Raw genomic sequence first — 14,854 nt, 5'->3', positions numbered from 1 at the left:
GGAAATATGTCATTTGTACCCCAGCTCCGTTTTTTTTTTCATGTAATCTATAAGTATTGAAATGGCATGCATTATATCTGCAATTACAACTACATTATTTTTGAATAGCTTTTATATGTGAAGGCAATATGGAATACAGTAGTGCTGTAAGTGGATGTCCAGCCACATGCGTTGATATACATGCCCCCAATACATGCAAACTACCCCGATCAGAAGGATGTCAGTGTAAAAAAGGATTTGTACTCAGTGACATCGAATGTATACCGATAGCTCAGTGTGGTTGCAAGCTATCTTCCGGTGAATACTTTCCAGTAAGTTATTGAATTTTAAAACTCATAAAGATATCAAGCTGATTAATCTGGAAAGACAGACGCGCGATTCATACTTATCAGACTCATCACTGGCACTGAAACAAAAACCTATTGTGTCAGAAGTTCGGAATCATAGGGTTTTTTTCCTACAATGCTGGGTAAAATATTGTGCCTTATTTTTTCTTTTCATATAAGACTTCAATAGCACATAAAAGGTCATTAACCAAACTTTAAGCCGATTCTAGATTTCTTTTCTATCGATTTGAGACCCAAATAAAACTAATGTAAATATAATGTAAAAGTCTGAGTCAGCCTTAAGCTTTTCCCGCCATAAAAAAAATAAATATCTCGAAAAGGAGCTCATAACCTATCAATATTGTTAACTTATTTTGTTCCTTAACTTATGTTCTTTCGACTAATAGTATTAATATTAAATTCAAGCTTTTATTAATTTCACCTATGTACATCCTTAAGTGTATTGAATAATTTAACATTACAAAATAAGATATATATTCATATTATTTCAATGGAAAGATTTGTTACTCTTATTCCGGTTTTTGAAGGCGACCTTATATGCATCCTATATTTTTTTTTATGGATGTACACGTTTAGTTTACTACTCGTAACAACGATTGTGTCGAAATGAGAACGATATATCAGAATTGAGGTTCGAAACTCATTTGATACTTCCATATTCAGCTATAAAATACAATATTGTCTTTTTGCAATTAGATTGATACAGAAATTACATCCAGAGATTGTGGGACGGTGTCCAGATGCGTTGCCTCAAAAACAGGTGACGCAAACATGCAAGTCATTAGACGTCAAAAATGTAACAGGAATGCACAATGTAAAATACTCAATGGCGTTTATGATTGTGTTTGCGAAGAGGGTTTCAAAGGAGATGGAATCAAACAATGTAAAGGTACTGACATCTTTTATACATGTATCTAAATAGACGTATTTATCCTAATATACAAATTTGTTCTGCATTACTTAAAATCACATAAGTGCCGGCATAATTTGCATCACAATTAAAACCATTGGCCGTCATAATTTAAAATTAACTGTTGAATGACGTCAAAAGGTTATTAGGTGATAAAATACTAAAACTGTAAATACGTTAATAGTTGTGTGGTTTTACCGTCGTAATGTTCAATAATAAAGATAATGTGAAGTTCAGGTTAAAATATAGATATGCTTTAAAAAGTAAATATATTAATCATCGCAATATACATTTTGACCTTACCTCAATCTGTTGATGCAAAGCACAATTTGGTTCATTAATTTTCTGATTTTAAAAAGCTGCAAACTGTTTTTATTTTCCTTTGAGATTATGTTTTTTTTTTCTTCTTCCGGTTTTTCATGTTTTTCTTTATTCTGAGACAATAATGATGTTCCACTCCCAGCATATATTGAACAAAAGTTTAGACTAAAGACGGACGACATCTGCTATTTTTGTATCACATTAGTATCGTAGCGTGATTATGGCTGGAAATTTCGTCTTAGAACCATTTCTTACTAGAAAAAAAGTATAACAAAAACCCTGAAGTTCAAGGTAAATCTAAAACATTTGTAAAAGGTGGAAGCAAATAAGAACTGACGAAATCAAACGTCATCAAACAATAGAATTAGTGAAAACATCTCTCATTTTTCTGACTTGTCTGAGGAAAATGGTGGTTTAAACCTGTTTTATAGCTCCTTTAAACCAAACAGACACAACGACGATAAAAAATATATATAAAGTTTTATTTCGTCTAATTGTTTAATGAAAAAAAAAAATAATAAAAAGGAACCATGTTCTCGTGATTTATAATTTGTTTATCAAAATAATACAAAATGGTATTCAAAGGAAAGCCACAACCTGTTACAGAAAAAGTGAAGTTAAATCGTGTTTTGTAGATCAGTTGGTCAGGATCAATTTCAGCATGTGTATATTTCTTTGAACTATTTGTAAGGCTTTCTTTTCAACACAGCATAATGAACTACGATCGGATTCAATAAATAGTCAACACCCGTTTGTCTTTGTAGAATTTTCCTATTTGTTTTTTTTTTTTTTTTTTTTTTTTTTTTTATTATTTCTATTTAGACGGGGACAGGAGTTGTTCCTTAAATATTTTTTATCTGAATACATCACAACAGTAGTATTGCATATGATATGCAGATTTATCTTTTGGAGTGATTGTTACCCAGTAAACGATACGGATCTTTGCACATATGACTGTCATATAGGGGCATGAATCTGCACACATTTTAGCGATAGTTTACAATTTGTTGACTTGTTCATTGATATGTTTAGGAAATAATCATATTTAGTATTTAAGCAATGTGTACGAACTTTAACACATTTTTTTATAAATTATCTTTATCAAACTTTATGGGGAAATATGTACCAAATATATAAATGGGATTATTCTTCGAAATTAAAATAAAGTGTATTTATTTTTTCGATACAAAGCACATGAAGATCCAGAGGATGTTGATGGTGAGTATGTTCTCTAAAGTAAATGCAAATAAAAACAGACAATACCATGGCCAAAAATTTACAAAAGAAAATGAAAGAACAAACATAGATATTTACTTTTCCAATACACAATGTGGGAAACTTCATTATGACGAAATATGTATTGTTGGAAATTCATTATAAGTTAATACAAAAGTTTTATATAATGGTATCTTTTTTACTCAAGAGTTGCGTATTTCGACATAACTTTGTGGTAACTGTACACATTTTTTTTTTTAATCATAAAACTATTCATTCAAATTTTGAAATATACAAGAGTTACTTTCATTCGTATACACTTTAAAACAACTTCAAGAAAATGAATGCAGCTTTTGAACAAGTAATGTTAAAACTAATTCATACTACATTGTATATTCAAAATATTATTATTAACGTCCAGTAATCGAACTTCATGCATCATCTTTTACGAGTACAATATTTCTCCTTTGATTTCGATTTACCTTAGTCATTTCGAGCCTGTAAACGCTTGTTATGTCGTATATGTCTTGAACATTGTCGAAGTCCTAAAATTGCTAACGTCTTCGTCACTTTGGTCTCAGTGGTGAGTTGTCTTATTGGTAGTTATACCACATCTTTTTAGATTATCTTGTTATAAAAATCGGTACACATATGTTGCCCGAAGGATGACAAAGTGATTATCAGGATTGTGATGCTTGTGAAAATTTTATTTTAACTTAAACACATATAAATGAAATCGACCAATTGTTGAAGACAACCTGAAAGTGTGTTGCTCTCTTAACTTTATTTGCTATGTCGTTGTATTGCAGGCTCAACGACGTGTAAACCACATCTAAATTTATTCATAAATATTTTAGAATGTCGAACATCCACATTGGGTACGGAATACAAGGGTCGAATTAGTTTGACACAAACTGGGCGTTCCTGTCAGTATTGGGAACGACAATATCCACACAAACACTCGTAAAGCAAGTTTAAAACGGAACATAATTACTGTAGAAATACTGACAACAGCGGCGCACAACCATGGTGTTATACAAATGATCCAAACACACGTTGGGAATACTGTAAGATACCTATGTGTGGTAAGTTTACTTCGGATCCTTTATCTTGTTTTAATTTTAAATCATCGCATTACAATATGTATAGAAGTCGTAATATACAAATCATTATATTTTTCTTTGTTATTTTTTTTTAAATATTGTTGTCTTTTATACGCGAATTTCAAACGCGCAATTTTACACCAGTACCCATACCCTCCTTCCTTGATGGGTGCATTTTACATAGACAAATATAATCGTATAATATAATCAAAATGAGGATGTTAATTTGATGTATGCCTTTTTGTACTTCTTCGTTACATTTGTTGTTTTTATAGTGATTAAGATGATAACACAATGTTGACTGCTGTACCCCTATTTTTAACATTTTTACCTATTATGTATGTTTGTTTTGTTCACGCATCGGTGACTATATAATGGAATTTGATGCGACTGTCATACAAGTGAGAGGTTTAGCTAGCTATAAAACCAGGTTCAATCCACCATTTTCTACATTTGAAAATGCCTGTACCAAGTCAGGAATATGACAGTTTTTGTGCATTCGTTTTTGATGCGTTTTGTTATTTGATTTTGCCATGTGATTATGGACTTTCCGAATTGATTTTCCTCTGAGTTCAGTATTTTTGTGATTTTACTTTTTATAGATATAGCTTATATACCGTATGAAAAAAATATATTGATGTGTGACATTTTCAAACAATTTAAAGTATATTAATGCATTGTCTGTATTCAATTGATTGAGAACCATACATCGTAGTTTGTATAGAAATTAAGTTTATATATTCTGTATCCAAATTTTAGACCTTTTTACCTATTATGTCTGTTCGTTTTGCTCACACAATGTTGTTAATATAATGGAATTCAATGGGAGTGACATATTGTCTTACTATTTGTTCGGCCTAATAGAAGTTCTACTTCAAACTTTGTTATAAACAATGACATGAAACTAATTGCGTTATAAAACATAACTATTAAAGGTTCATCATAACAAATGGACAACAATGGCTGTGTTTAGACCTCAAAAACTATTCCGAGTACAGACTAACCTGTGCAGTTGAAAAAAATTAAAGGTCTTGCATCCACTAGATATATAAAAGTTAAATGCATTTTGTGTTACAGAAATATACAATATTTTTTTTGGATTTTGATGGGCATTTTTTTTTTTTTTGGTTGTCTAATCGATTTTTAAACATCAGAGTCGGAATAAAACTAAAACGTTTCTCAGTGTCAACAAAGAAATTAAATTTCATAAAACCTGATGCTTGGGGCCCCTTCAAATTTTCAATGATGTGATACGTTTTTTTGCTTCATTTTGAAAGTCTCACTGTGATTTTGTGATGAAGAACAGAAATAAAAACGCTTTTACTTTGCTTTATGTGAGCTTGTTGCTGTATTGGTTTGTGCCATGGGTGTATACCCCACATTCTTTTTTTTTTCAATTAGATATTAATTATTCTCAGAAATAAAATTACAAGAGTATTGTTTTTTTGCCAAGACGACATCGTGAAATTCGAAAATAGCCAAGCCCTTGTCAAGGAGAATGAATAAAAAATTACTCCGTCGTGAATTTTTGTAGTCAGCATTGACCCCATGAACATCCACTTTAAATGTCAAAATATCAAATCACATTATTGTTTAGGTATCACTTTATCATATAACCTTCGTTCAATTGGATACGAGATTTATCTCTTTATTCGTTAAATAATTAACAGGCCAAAATCCATCAGAACAATGTAGTTAATTTAATACCAAGTAGTTTTCATTATAGAGACCAAATGTGCTATTTTCATTACAATTAACCAAATGCAAGGACATTTTGCATATCATTGTTCATTTTTTATATGCAAGATGTCTGTATATATAAAAATAAGAAGATATGGTATGGTTGCCAATGAGACAACTTTCCAAAAGAGATTAAATGCGCATGAATTGACATATATAGCCTTCAACAATAGTCAGCTATAAGAAGCTCCTGAAATGACAAATGTAAAACAATTCAAACGAGAAAAATAACGGCTGATGATTTCACTAGTAATAAAAACTAACATGTTAATGTCTGTGTTATTTTGGTCTTTTGTGGATAGTTGTCTCATTGGCAATCATACCACATCTTCTTTTTTATATTACCAGTATTTTGCTTAAATACTATAATTACGATACTGTTGTCAAGTCATTAAAGATTGCATATTTTGGCGTTAATATTGAGTCACTCATAAGGTCTTTGCATCGGAACTAAACACATTTATTCTAAAAACAGTTGTTGGCATGACACGGGTAATGTTCTTCTCATATATGTTATGATGGTATGATACTAAACCCCTAACGGGAAGGATTGTGCCTGATGTTCATATGATGAAATCATAATCTTTCAGTCAGTTTAGTTGAAGTCTGGAGCTGGCATGTCAGTTAACTGCTAGTAGTCTGTTGTTATTTATGTATTATTGTCATTTTGTTTATTTTCTTTGGTTACATCTTCTGACATCAGACTCGGATTTCTCTTGAACTGAATTTTAATGTGCGTATTGTTATGCGTTTACTTTACTACATTGGTTAGAGGTATAGGGGGAGGGTTGAGATCTCACAAACATGTTTAACCCCGCCGCATTTTTGCGCCTGTCCCAAGTCAGGAGCCTCTGGCCTTTGTTAGTCTTGTATTATTTTTATTTTAGTTTCTTGTGTACAATTTGGAAATTAGTATGGCGTTCATTATCACTGGACTAGTATATATTTGTTTAGGGGCCAGCTGAAGGACGCCTCCGGGTGCGGGAATTTCTCGCTACATTGAAGACCTGTTGGTGACCCTCTGCTGTTGTTTTTTATTTGGGCGGGTTGTTGTCTCTTTGACACATTCCCCATTTCCATTCTCAATTTTATAAATAAAAAATAATTCAAGAAACGGATCTGATCAAAATAAATAAAGAATACAAACAAATAGTGCCAAAATAAAAAGAACAGAATTTAATGTGTGCTAAAATATAAAGAATAGAGAAAATGGGCAGAAAATTATTTTAAAAAATACAGAAAAATGACCTAAAGAATTAAAGAAAACTGAAATAACGGACCCCAATTAAAACCCTTATTTAGTTGTTACGATATACAGAAGCTTGATTTTCCTATTTCGCTCTCCTCGATAAAGGTTTGATGTGTATAAGGCGCGGTATTTTATTTTCTGTGTAGAGGTTTGAAGACTGGGATGTCTTTTGTATTGAAGGGGAGCATACTGTTAGTGGTGTTTCAATTTAATTTCTAAATGTTAAGAACAATTTCTCGCTATGGTGGTTTGCTCGTCTATACAGGTAATTGCAAGGGGAAATGTCACAAAAATGGTACATGCGAAAGAGGAAGATGTAGATGTAAAAGAGGATACACAGGAGATGGCATCAACATTTGTTCCAGTAAGTACCGTTTACAAAAATAAAAAAGGCATCATGCTATGTATATTTCAGCTAGAGATATTGTGAATTTGAAAAATAAAGACTTGTCCACATCTGAGGATCAATTTCATTAAATTGGACCAAAGAGGATACTGTGGTGTATTTAATGCGGCATCTTTCAATTTGTATTTGACTTAAATCAAAGGTTGCAAGATTTAAAAACAAAATATCTGATCTGGTTAGATGGCTAATAAAAGACCGAACAGTTGAGTTTCAACACACCTTCGGGTTATGGTTCTATTCTTCGCATTGATAACATAACGTGACTGTAATAACATTGCTCTTACTGGTTATTTTTTGTGTATTCAAAAGTTAATACATTAACCCATTGTTGTTACTTTTGTCACTTCCTCGGAAGTGTTTTTGTCATTAGAGTTACCACACATGGTTGGAAAACATCTAAGCGTTTACGCCATCGTTTAAACTTGACACACCGCCAGTCTATCACCTGAGGTTTGGATTTTATTTGTTTTGTGTCGTTATTCATGGCAACAATGGTCAGCTTATTTCCACATGTTGTTCCATTTAGTTCTATATCGAACAAAAAGTTTTGGTGTTCATTTTGTACTAAATACCTTATAATTCTTGGTTAAGAACAGATCATTTGACGGCGTTGAAAATTAAGCATGATGCATTGCTGAGTATGAGAAAGAAAGATAATTGTCTTGATTTTGGTGCACGATTTTATATCTTTATCACAGTTATAATTGAGGAAAGTTAAACGAGATGGAAATACAAACCATAGTTATATACTTCATAGTTATATTATATTATTTATGGATAATAAATTTTAGTAGAGAATTTGCATACACATGTAGCAAAGGTTACAAAATCTCGTTTAAGTTTAGTTTAGTTATTAATTAGTCAATTTTTTCAACGTCATTCTAACAGCTGTATGATAATTTGCAGATATGTTGTTTCTTTCAATGAACTTAATATGTTCTGTACATTCTCTATAACCAGAAAGCTGTACATGTTCAGCGAGTGGCGATCCACATTACAGAACTTTCGACGGACAAGTATTACATTTCATGGGAACATGTAAATATACTTTCTCTCAATATGTTAATCCAAGCAGTAGATGCAGATTTCATGTTCAAGTCAAGAATGAAAACAGAGGAAATACACAAGTCTCATTTACAAGGTCTGTTCATGTAGTCGTTAGAAAGACGAAGATTGACTTGTTAAAGAATAACGTTGTCAAGGTAATATCTTAAATTCAATATTGATATAATAAGCTAATGGGCCAAAAGATAAAAAGGGATATTCAAACTCAGGAATCGAAAATAAACTTACAAACAAAATAAAACGATCAAGAGACAAGAGAATCTTTAATTAAGATTATAGAAAAAAGATAAGAAATTAGTAAAGAGGGTGGTAAAGGGTTATTTTCGTGCAACGTGTTTTGCCATTTTTATTTCACGTGCAGCGTGAATAGGGTTGTTATTCATCGTGTTTCGTGAAATCGGTAAAAATTCAAAGTGCAAGAATTTTTTAATTGTTCGTTCATCGTGCAATGGCAATTTTATTTCGCGTTCTTCTGTGCAGATAAAAGTGTTGATCGTGCAAACATTTTCAGAATGGAGCACTTCAACGCTTCCTACAAAATGTGCGTCTGTAAACACTTTTACACCCCGATAAAATTACAAATAGAATCATTCATTTATTAATTGGTTTTTCAAGTTTTTTTTTACATTTGTAGGTGGATGGAATTAAAATATATCTACCATATAAAACTAGATATTTCAGTATCATATATTCAGGACGTTATGTGAGACTCAAAACTACATGTAAAGTTTTGATTACATGGGACGGGAACAGCGCAGTAACTATATCGGTACCGAGTCAATTCAGCCGGAATTTAATTGGCTTGTGTGGAAATTGTAATGGCATTAAAGATGATTTTAGAACAAAAGATTGTTTGGACGTGCGCACAAAACCGGACAAGTTTACGCTTATTGGTGAAAGTTACCTGATTCGAGAAGGCACTAGCAAAAAGTTAGTGTATAGTACACGTACAGTTATACAGAAAAGAGATTTAGAGTATTGTCAATATCAATATCAAACACATGAATAATAATTTAGAACTTAATACAATAGCACGAAACAATACTGAATATCTATACAGAATGATACGGCCAAACCGCTCTAAACCAAAATAAAGAATTTGGGAAAAAAGTTTTATTTTAGGCCTTTATAAGTGCTTTGTAGTTGAATTTTTTCACAATGATGAAAGAATGAGCAAAATAAAAAAAAATACATGATCTCAAAACTTGATTAAAGTAGTGGAAACTGGCTTTTCTAATATTCTCTTATTCTGTTTTTGCGGTTTTTTTTTTTTTTTCTTTTTCTGTTCTTTTTTGCCATATTGTTTGGTCATCTAGGTTATACCATTGGGTATTACATAAATAGTTAATAGTTAGAACATGGGAAATTTTAATATATTGATAGGATTAAATCATTATAACATATATGATTACTGAACGCTATTTGGCATACATGTCAGAGGTTTAATTAATCGTTTCATACATAAGAAAATGCCAAATCATGAATATGACCGTTTTTTTCCATTCGTTTATATATTTGAGATTTTAATTTTTCCATTTGATGATGCACTTTTCGTTTTGAATTTCCTTGGAGTTAGGTATTTTTTGTTATTATTTCTTTTTTATTGATGTTTTTTCATTAATTTTTATTTATTTCGTCATTAACTTTAAAAACTGTTATTAGTTTGTGTCTCAAGATGTGTTGCCATTAAGCAAACAAATAACAGAAATTTTCCCAAATAAACAAGTGCCTGCGTGAACTAAATCATGATCAAAATTATAAATCGTATGTCTACATGATCTTTCTAAACTCAATTCAGGTGTGGCGTGACAACCCCGCCGGATCCTTGTACGTCAGCACTGAGAAACAAAGCGAATAGAAACTCCGCCTGCGGGAAGTTAAATCCAGCTAACCCAAGCAGCTCGTTCAAAGACTGCTCACAAGTAGACACGGCATTAGTTCAAGATATATATAACACTTGTGTATATGACTACTGTGCATACAGTGATCATCCAGATATATTAAATACAATTGTTTGCGAAGCTGCTGAAGGCCTAGAAGAAAGATGTGAAAACATGGGTGTTAGTATATCATGGAGAACAAAACAATTTTGTCGTAAGTGTGCTGTTCCAAATTTATATCTAGTGTAAACGATAAATCACCCTTTTAGAATTTACTTTTTATGACTCCTAATGTTGATTTCGTCACTGTGATTATGTCAAAATATGAATAATTTTCAAACAATAAATTTTGGTAACGATGTTTTAATCGATTATCGAAAGTGGAAATATGTCATTTGTACCCCAGCTCCGTTTTTTTTTTTTTTCATGTAATCTATAAGTATTGAAATGGCATGCATTATATCTGCAATTACAACTACATTATTTTTGAATAGCTTTTATATGTGAAGGCAATATGGAATACAGTAGTGCTGTAAGTGGATGTCCAGCCACATGCGTTGATATACATGCCCCCAATACATGCAAACTACCCCGATCAGAAGGATGTCAGTTTAAAAAAGGATTTGTACTCAGTGACATCGAATGTATACCGATAGCTCAGTGTGGTTGCAAGCTATCTTCCGGTGAATACTTTCCAGTAAGTTATTGAATTTTAAAACTCATAAAGATATCAAGTTGATTAATCTGGAAAGACAGACGCGCGATTCATACTTATCAGACTCATCACTGGCACTGAAACAAAAACCTATTGTGTCAGAAGTTCGGAATCATAGGTTTTTTTTTCCTACAATGCTGGGTAAAATATTGTGCCTTATTTTTTCTTTTCATATAAGACTTCAATAGCACATAAAAGGTCATTAACCAAACTTTAAGCCGATTCTAGATTTCTTTTCTATCGATTTGAGACCCAAATAAAACTAATGTAAATATAATGTAAAAGTCTGAGTCAGCCTTAAGCTTTTCCCGCCATAAAAAAAATAAATATCTCGAAAAGGAGCTCATAACCTATCAATATTGTTAACTTATTTTGTTCCTTAACTTATGTTCTTTCGACTAATAGTATTAATATTAAATTCAAGCTTTTATTAATTTCACTTATGTACATCCTTAAGTGTATTGAATAATTTAACATTACAAAATAAGATATGTATTCATATTATTTCAATGGAAAGATTTGTTACTCTTATTCCGGTTTTTGAAGGCGACCTTATATGCATCCTATATTTTTTTTATGGATGTACACGTTTAGTTTACTACTCGTAACAACGATTGTGTCGAAATGAGAACGATATATCCGAATTGAGGTTCGAAACTCATTTGATACTTCCATATTCAGCTATAAAATACAATATTGTCTTTTTGCAATTAGATTGATACAGAAATTACATCCAGAGATTGTGGGACGGTGTCCAGATGCGTTGCCTCAAAAACAGGTGACGCAAACATGCAAGTCATTAGACGTCAAAAATGTAACAGGAATGCACAATGTAAAATACTCAATGGCGTTTATGATTGTGTTTGCGAAGAGGGTTTCAAAGGAGATGGAATCAAACAATGTAGAGGTACTGACATCTTTTATACATGTATCTAAATAGACGTATTTATCCTAATATACAAATTTGTTCTGCATTACTTAAAATCACATAAGTGCCGGCATAATTTGCATCACAATTAAAACCATTGGCCGTCATAATTTAAAATTAACTGTTGAATGACGTCAAAAGGTTATTAGGTGATAAAATACTAAAACTGTAAATACGTTAATAGTTGTGTGGTTTTACCGTCGTAATGTTCAATAATAAAGATAATGTGAAGTTCAGGTTAAAATATAGATATGCTTTAAAAAGTAAATATATTAATCATCGCAATATACATTTTGACCTTACCTCAATCTGGTGATGCAAAGCACAATTTGGTTCATTATTTTTCTGATTTTAAAAAGCTGCAAACTGTTTTTATTTTCCTTTGAGATTATGTTTTTTTTTTCTTCTTCCGGTTTTTCATGTTTTTCTTTATTCTGAGACAATAATGATGTTCCACTCCCAGCATATATTGAACAAAAGTTTAGACTAAAGACGGACGACATCTGCTATTTTTGTATCACATTAGTATCGTAGCGTGATTATGGCTGGAAATTTCGTCTTAGAACCATTTCTTACTAGAAAAAAAGTACAACAAAAACCCTGAAGTTCAAGGTAAATCTAAAACATTTGTAAAAGGTGGAAGCAAATAAGAACTGACGAAATCAAACGTCATCAAACAATAGAATTAGTGAAAACATCTCTCATTTTTCTGACTTGTCTGAGGAAAATGGTGGTTTAAACCTGTTTTATAGCTCCTTTAAACCAAACAGACACAACGACGATAAAAAATATATATAAAGTTTTATTTCGTCTAATTGTTTAATGAAAAAAAAAATAATAAAAAGGAACCATGTTCAAAAAAATGGTATTCAAAGGAAAGCCACAACCTGTTACAGAAAAAGTGAAGTTAAATCGTGTTTTGTAGATCAGTTGGTCAGGATCAATTTCAGCATGTGTATATTTCTTTGAACTATTTGTAAGGCTTTCTTTTCAACACAGCATAATGAACTACGATCGGATTCAATAAATAGTCAACACCCGTTTGTCTTTGTAGAATTTTCCTATTTGTTTTTTGTTTTTATTTTTTTTTTTTTTATTATTATTTCTATTTAGACGGGGACAGGAGTTGTTCCTTACATATTTTTTATCTGAATACATCACAACAGTAGTATTGCATATGATATGCAGAATTATCTTTTGGGGTGATTGTTACCCAGTAAACGATACGGATCTTTGCACATATGACTGTCATATAGTGGCATGAATCTGCACACATTTTAGCGATAGTTTACAATTTGTTGACTTGTTCATTGATATGTTTAGAAAATAAACATATTTAATATTTTAGGCAATGTGTAAGAATTTTATCACATTTTTTTTTAATTATCTTTATCAAACCTTTAGGGGAAATATGTATCAAATATATGAATGGGATTATTCTTCGAAATTTAAATTAGAATAAAGTGTATTTATTTTTTCTATACAAAGCACCTGAAGATCCAAAAGATGTTGATGGTGAGTATGTTCTCCAAATTAAGTGCAAATTAAAACAGACAATACCATGGCCAAAAATTTACAAACAAAAAGTGAAAGAACAAACATAGATATTTACTTTTCAAATACACAATGTGGGAAATTTCACTATGACGAAATATTTATTGTTGGAAGAGGGGCGAAAGATACCAGAGGGACAGTCACACGCATAGATAGAAAATAAACCGACAACGCCATTGCCAAAAATGAAAAAGACAAACAGACAAATAATAGTACACATGACACAACATAGAAAACTACAGACTAAGCAACACGAACCCACCAAAAAATGGGGGTGATCGCAGGTGCTCTAGAAGGGTAAGCAGGTCCTGCTCCACATGTGGCACCCGTCATGCTGCTCATGTTATTACAAACCGGTAAATAGTCTAACTCGGTAGGTCATATTCATGAAAAGGGAAGGGGATTGTAGTTGGAAAATTTATTATAAATTAATAAAAGAGTAGTTTTATATAATGGTATCTTTTTTACTCAAGAGTTGAGTATTTCGACATAACTTTGTGGCAACTCAGAGTTACTTTCATCATATACACTTTAAAACAACTTCAGGAAAATTAATGCAGCTTTTGAACAAGTAATGTTCAAACTTATTCATACTATATTCAAAATATTATTTTCAACGTCAAGTAATAGAACTTCATGCATGGTCTTTTACGAGTACAATATATCTCGTTTAAATTCGATTTACTTTTTGTCATTTCGAGCCTTTATTCGCTTGCAATATATAGCTATGTCGTATATTTGTTTTATTGGTAATCATACCCCATCTTTTTATATAATCTTGTTATTAAAATCGGAACACATATGTTGCCCGAAGAATGACAAAGTGATTATCAGGATTTTGATGCTTGTGAAAATTAAACAAATATAAATGAAATCGATCAATTGCTGAAGAAAACCTTAGTGTCTTGTTCTCTTAACTTTATTTGCTATGTCGTTGTATTGCAGGCTCAACGACGTATAAACCACATCTCAATTTATTCATAAATATTTCAGAATGTCGAAAATCCACTAAGGGTACGGAATACAAAGGTCGAATTAGTTTGACACAAACTGGGCGTTCCTGTCAGTATTGGGAACGGCAACATCCACACAAACACGTGTTTAGCAACCTTAAAACGGAACATAATTACTGTAGAAATCCTGATAACAGCGGACAACCATGGTGTTATACAAATGATCCAACCACACGTTGGGAACATTGTAAGATAGCTATGTGTGGTAAGGTTAATTGCTTTAATTTGTGATACTTTTTAATCATCGCATTACAATATGTATAGAGGTCGTAATTTAAGAATCATTATATTGTTTTTCGTTCTTTTTTTTTAAATAAATTGTTCAAATTACTTTTTACCGCATGATTAAAATATATTGATATGTGACATTTTCAAACAATTCAAAGTATAGGGTGTATTGTAGGTACA

General features: G+C 31.6%; 1 protein-coding gene across 7 annotated transcripts in view; it reads left to right on the top strand.

Annotated features, from left to right (window-relative positions):
• LOC143076335 (zonadhesin-like) overlaps positions 1-14,854 on the top strand; it is a 92,134-nt gene that overhangs the window by 15,291 nt on the left and 61,989 nt on the right. For 5 of the 7 annotated variants that reach the window (XM_076252059.1, XM_076252056.1, XM_076252055.1 and 2 more), the window contains 4 exons: positions 109-311; positions 1,044-1,236; positions 13,368-13,394; positions 14,427-14,651. In XM_076252059.1, the coding sequence (XP_076108174.1) occupies positions 109-311; positions 1,044-1,236; positions 13,368-13,394; positions 14,427-14,651 (648 nt within the window). Of the gene's footprint in view, positions 1-108; positions 312-1,043; positions 1,237-2,769; positions 2,797-3,811; positions 3,879-7,150; positions 7,250-8,251; positions 8,494-8,990; positions 9,287-10,154; positions 10,451-10,730; positions 10,934-11,665; positions 11,859-13,367; positions 13,395-14,426; positions 14,652-14,854 lie in introns of those variants that run through there. The other 2 variants (XM_076252061.1, XM_076252057.1) reach the window with 2 other exon arrangements.

Source organism: Mytilus galloprovincialis, chromosome 5 (assembly GCF_965363235.1).
Source record: "Mytilus galloprovincialis chromosome 5, xbMytGall1.hap1.1, whole genome shotgun sequence".
NCBI lineage: Eukaryota > Metazoa > Mollusca > Bivalvia > Mytilida > Mytilidae > Mytilus > Mytilus galloprovincialis.
This window is presented reverse-complemented; position numbering and strand designations above follow the sequence as displayed.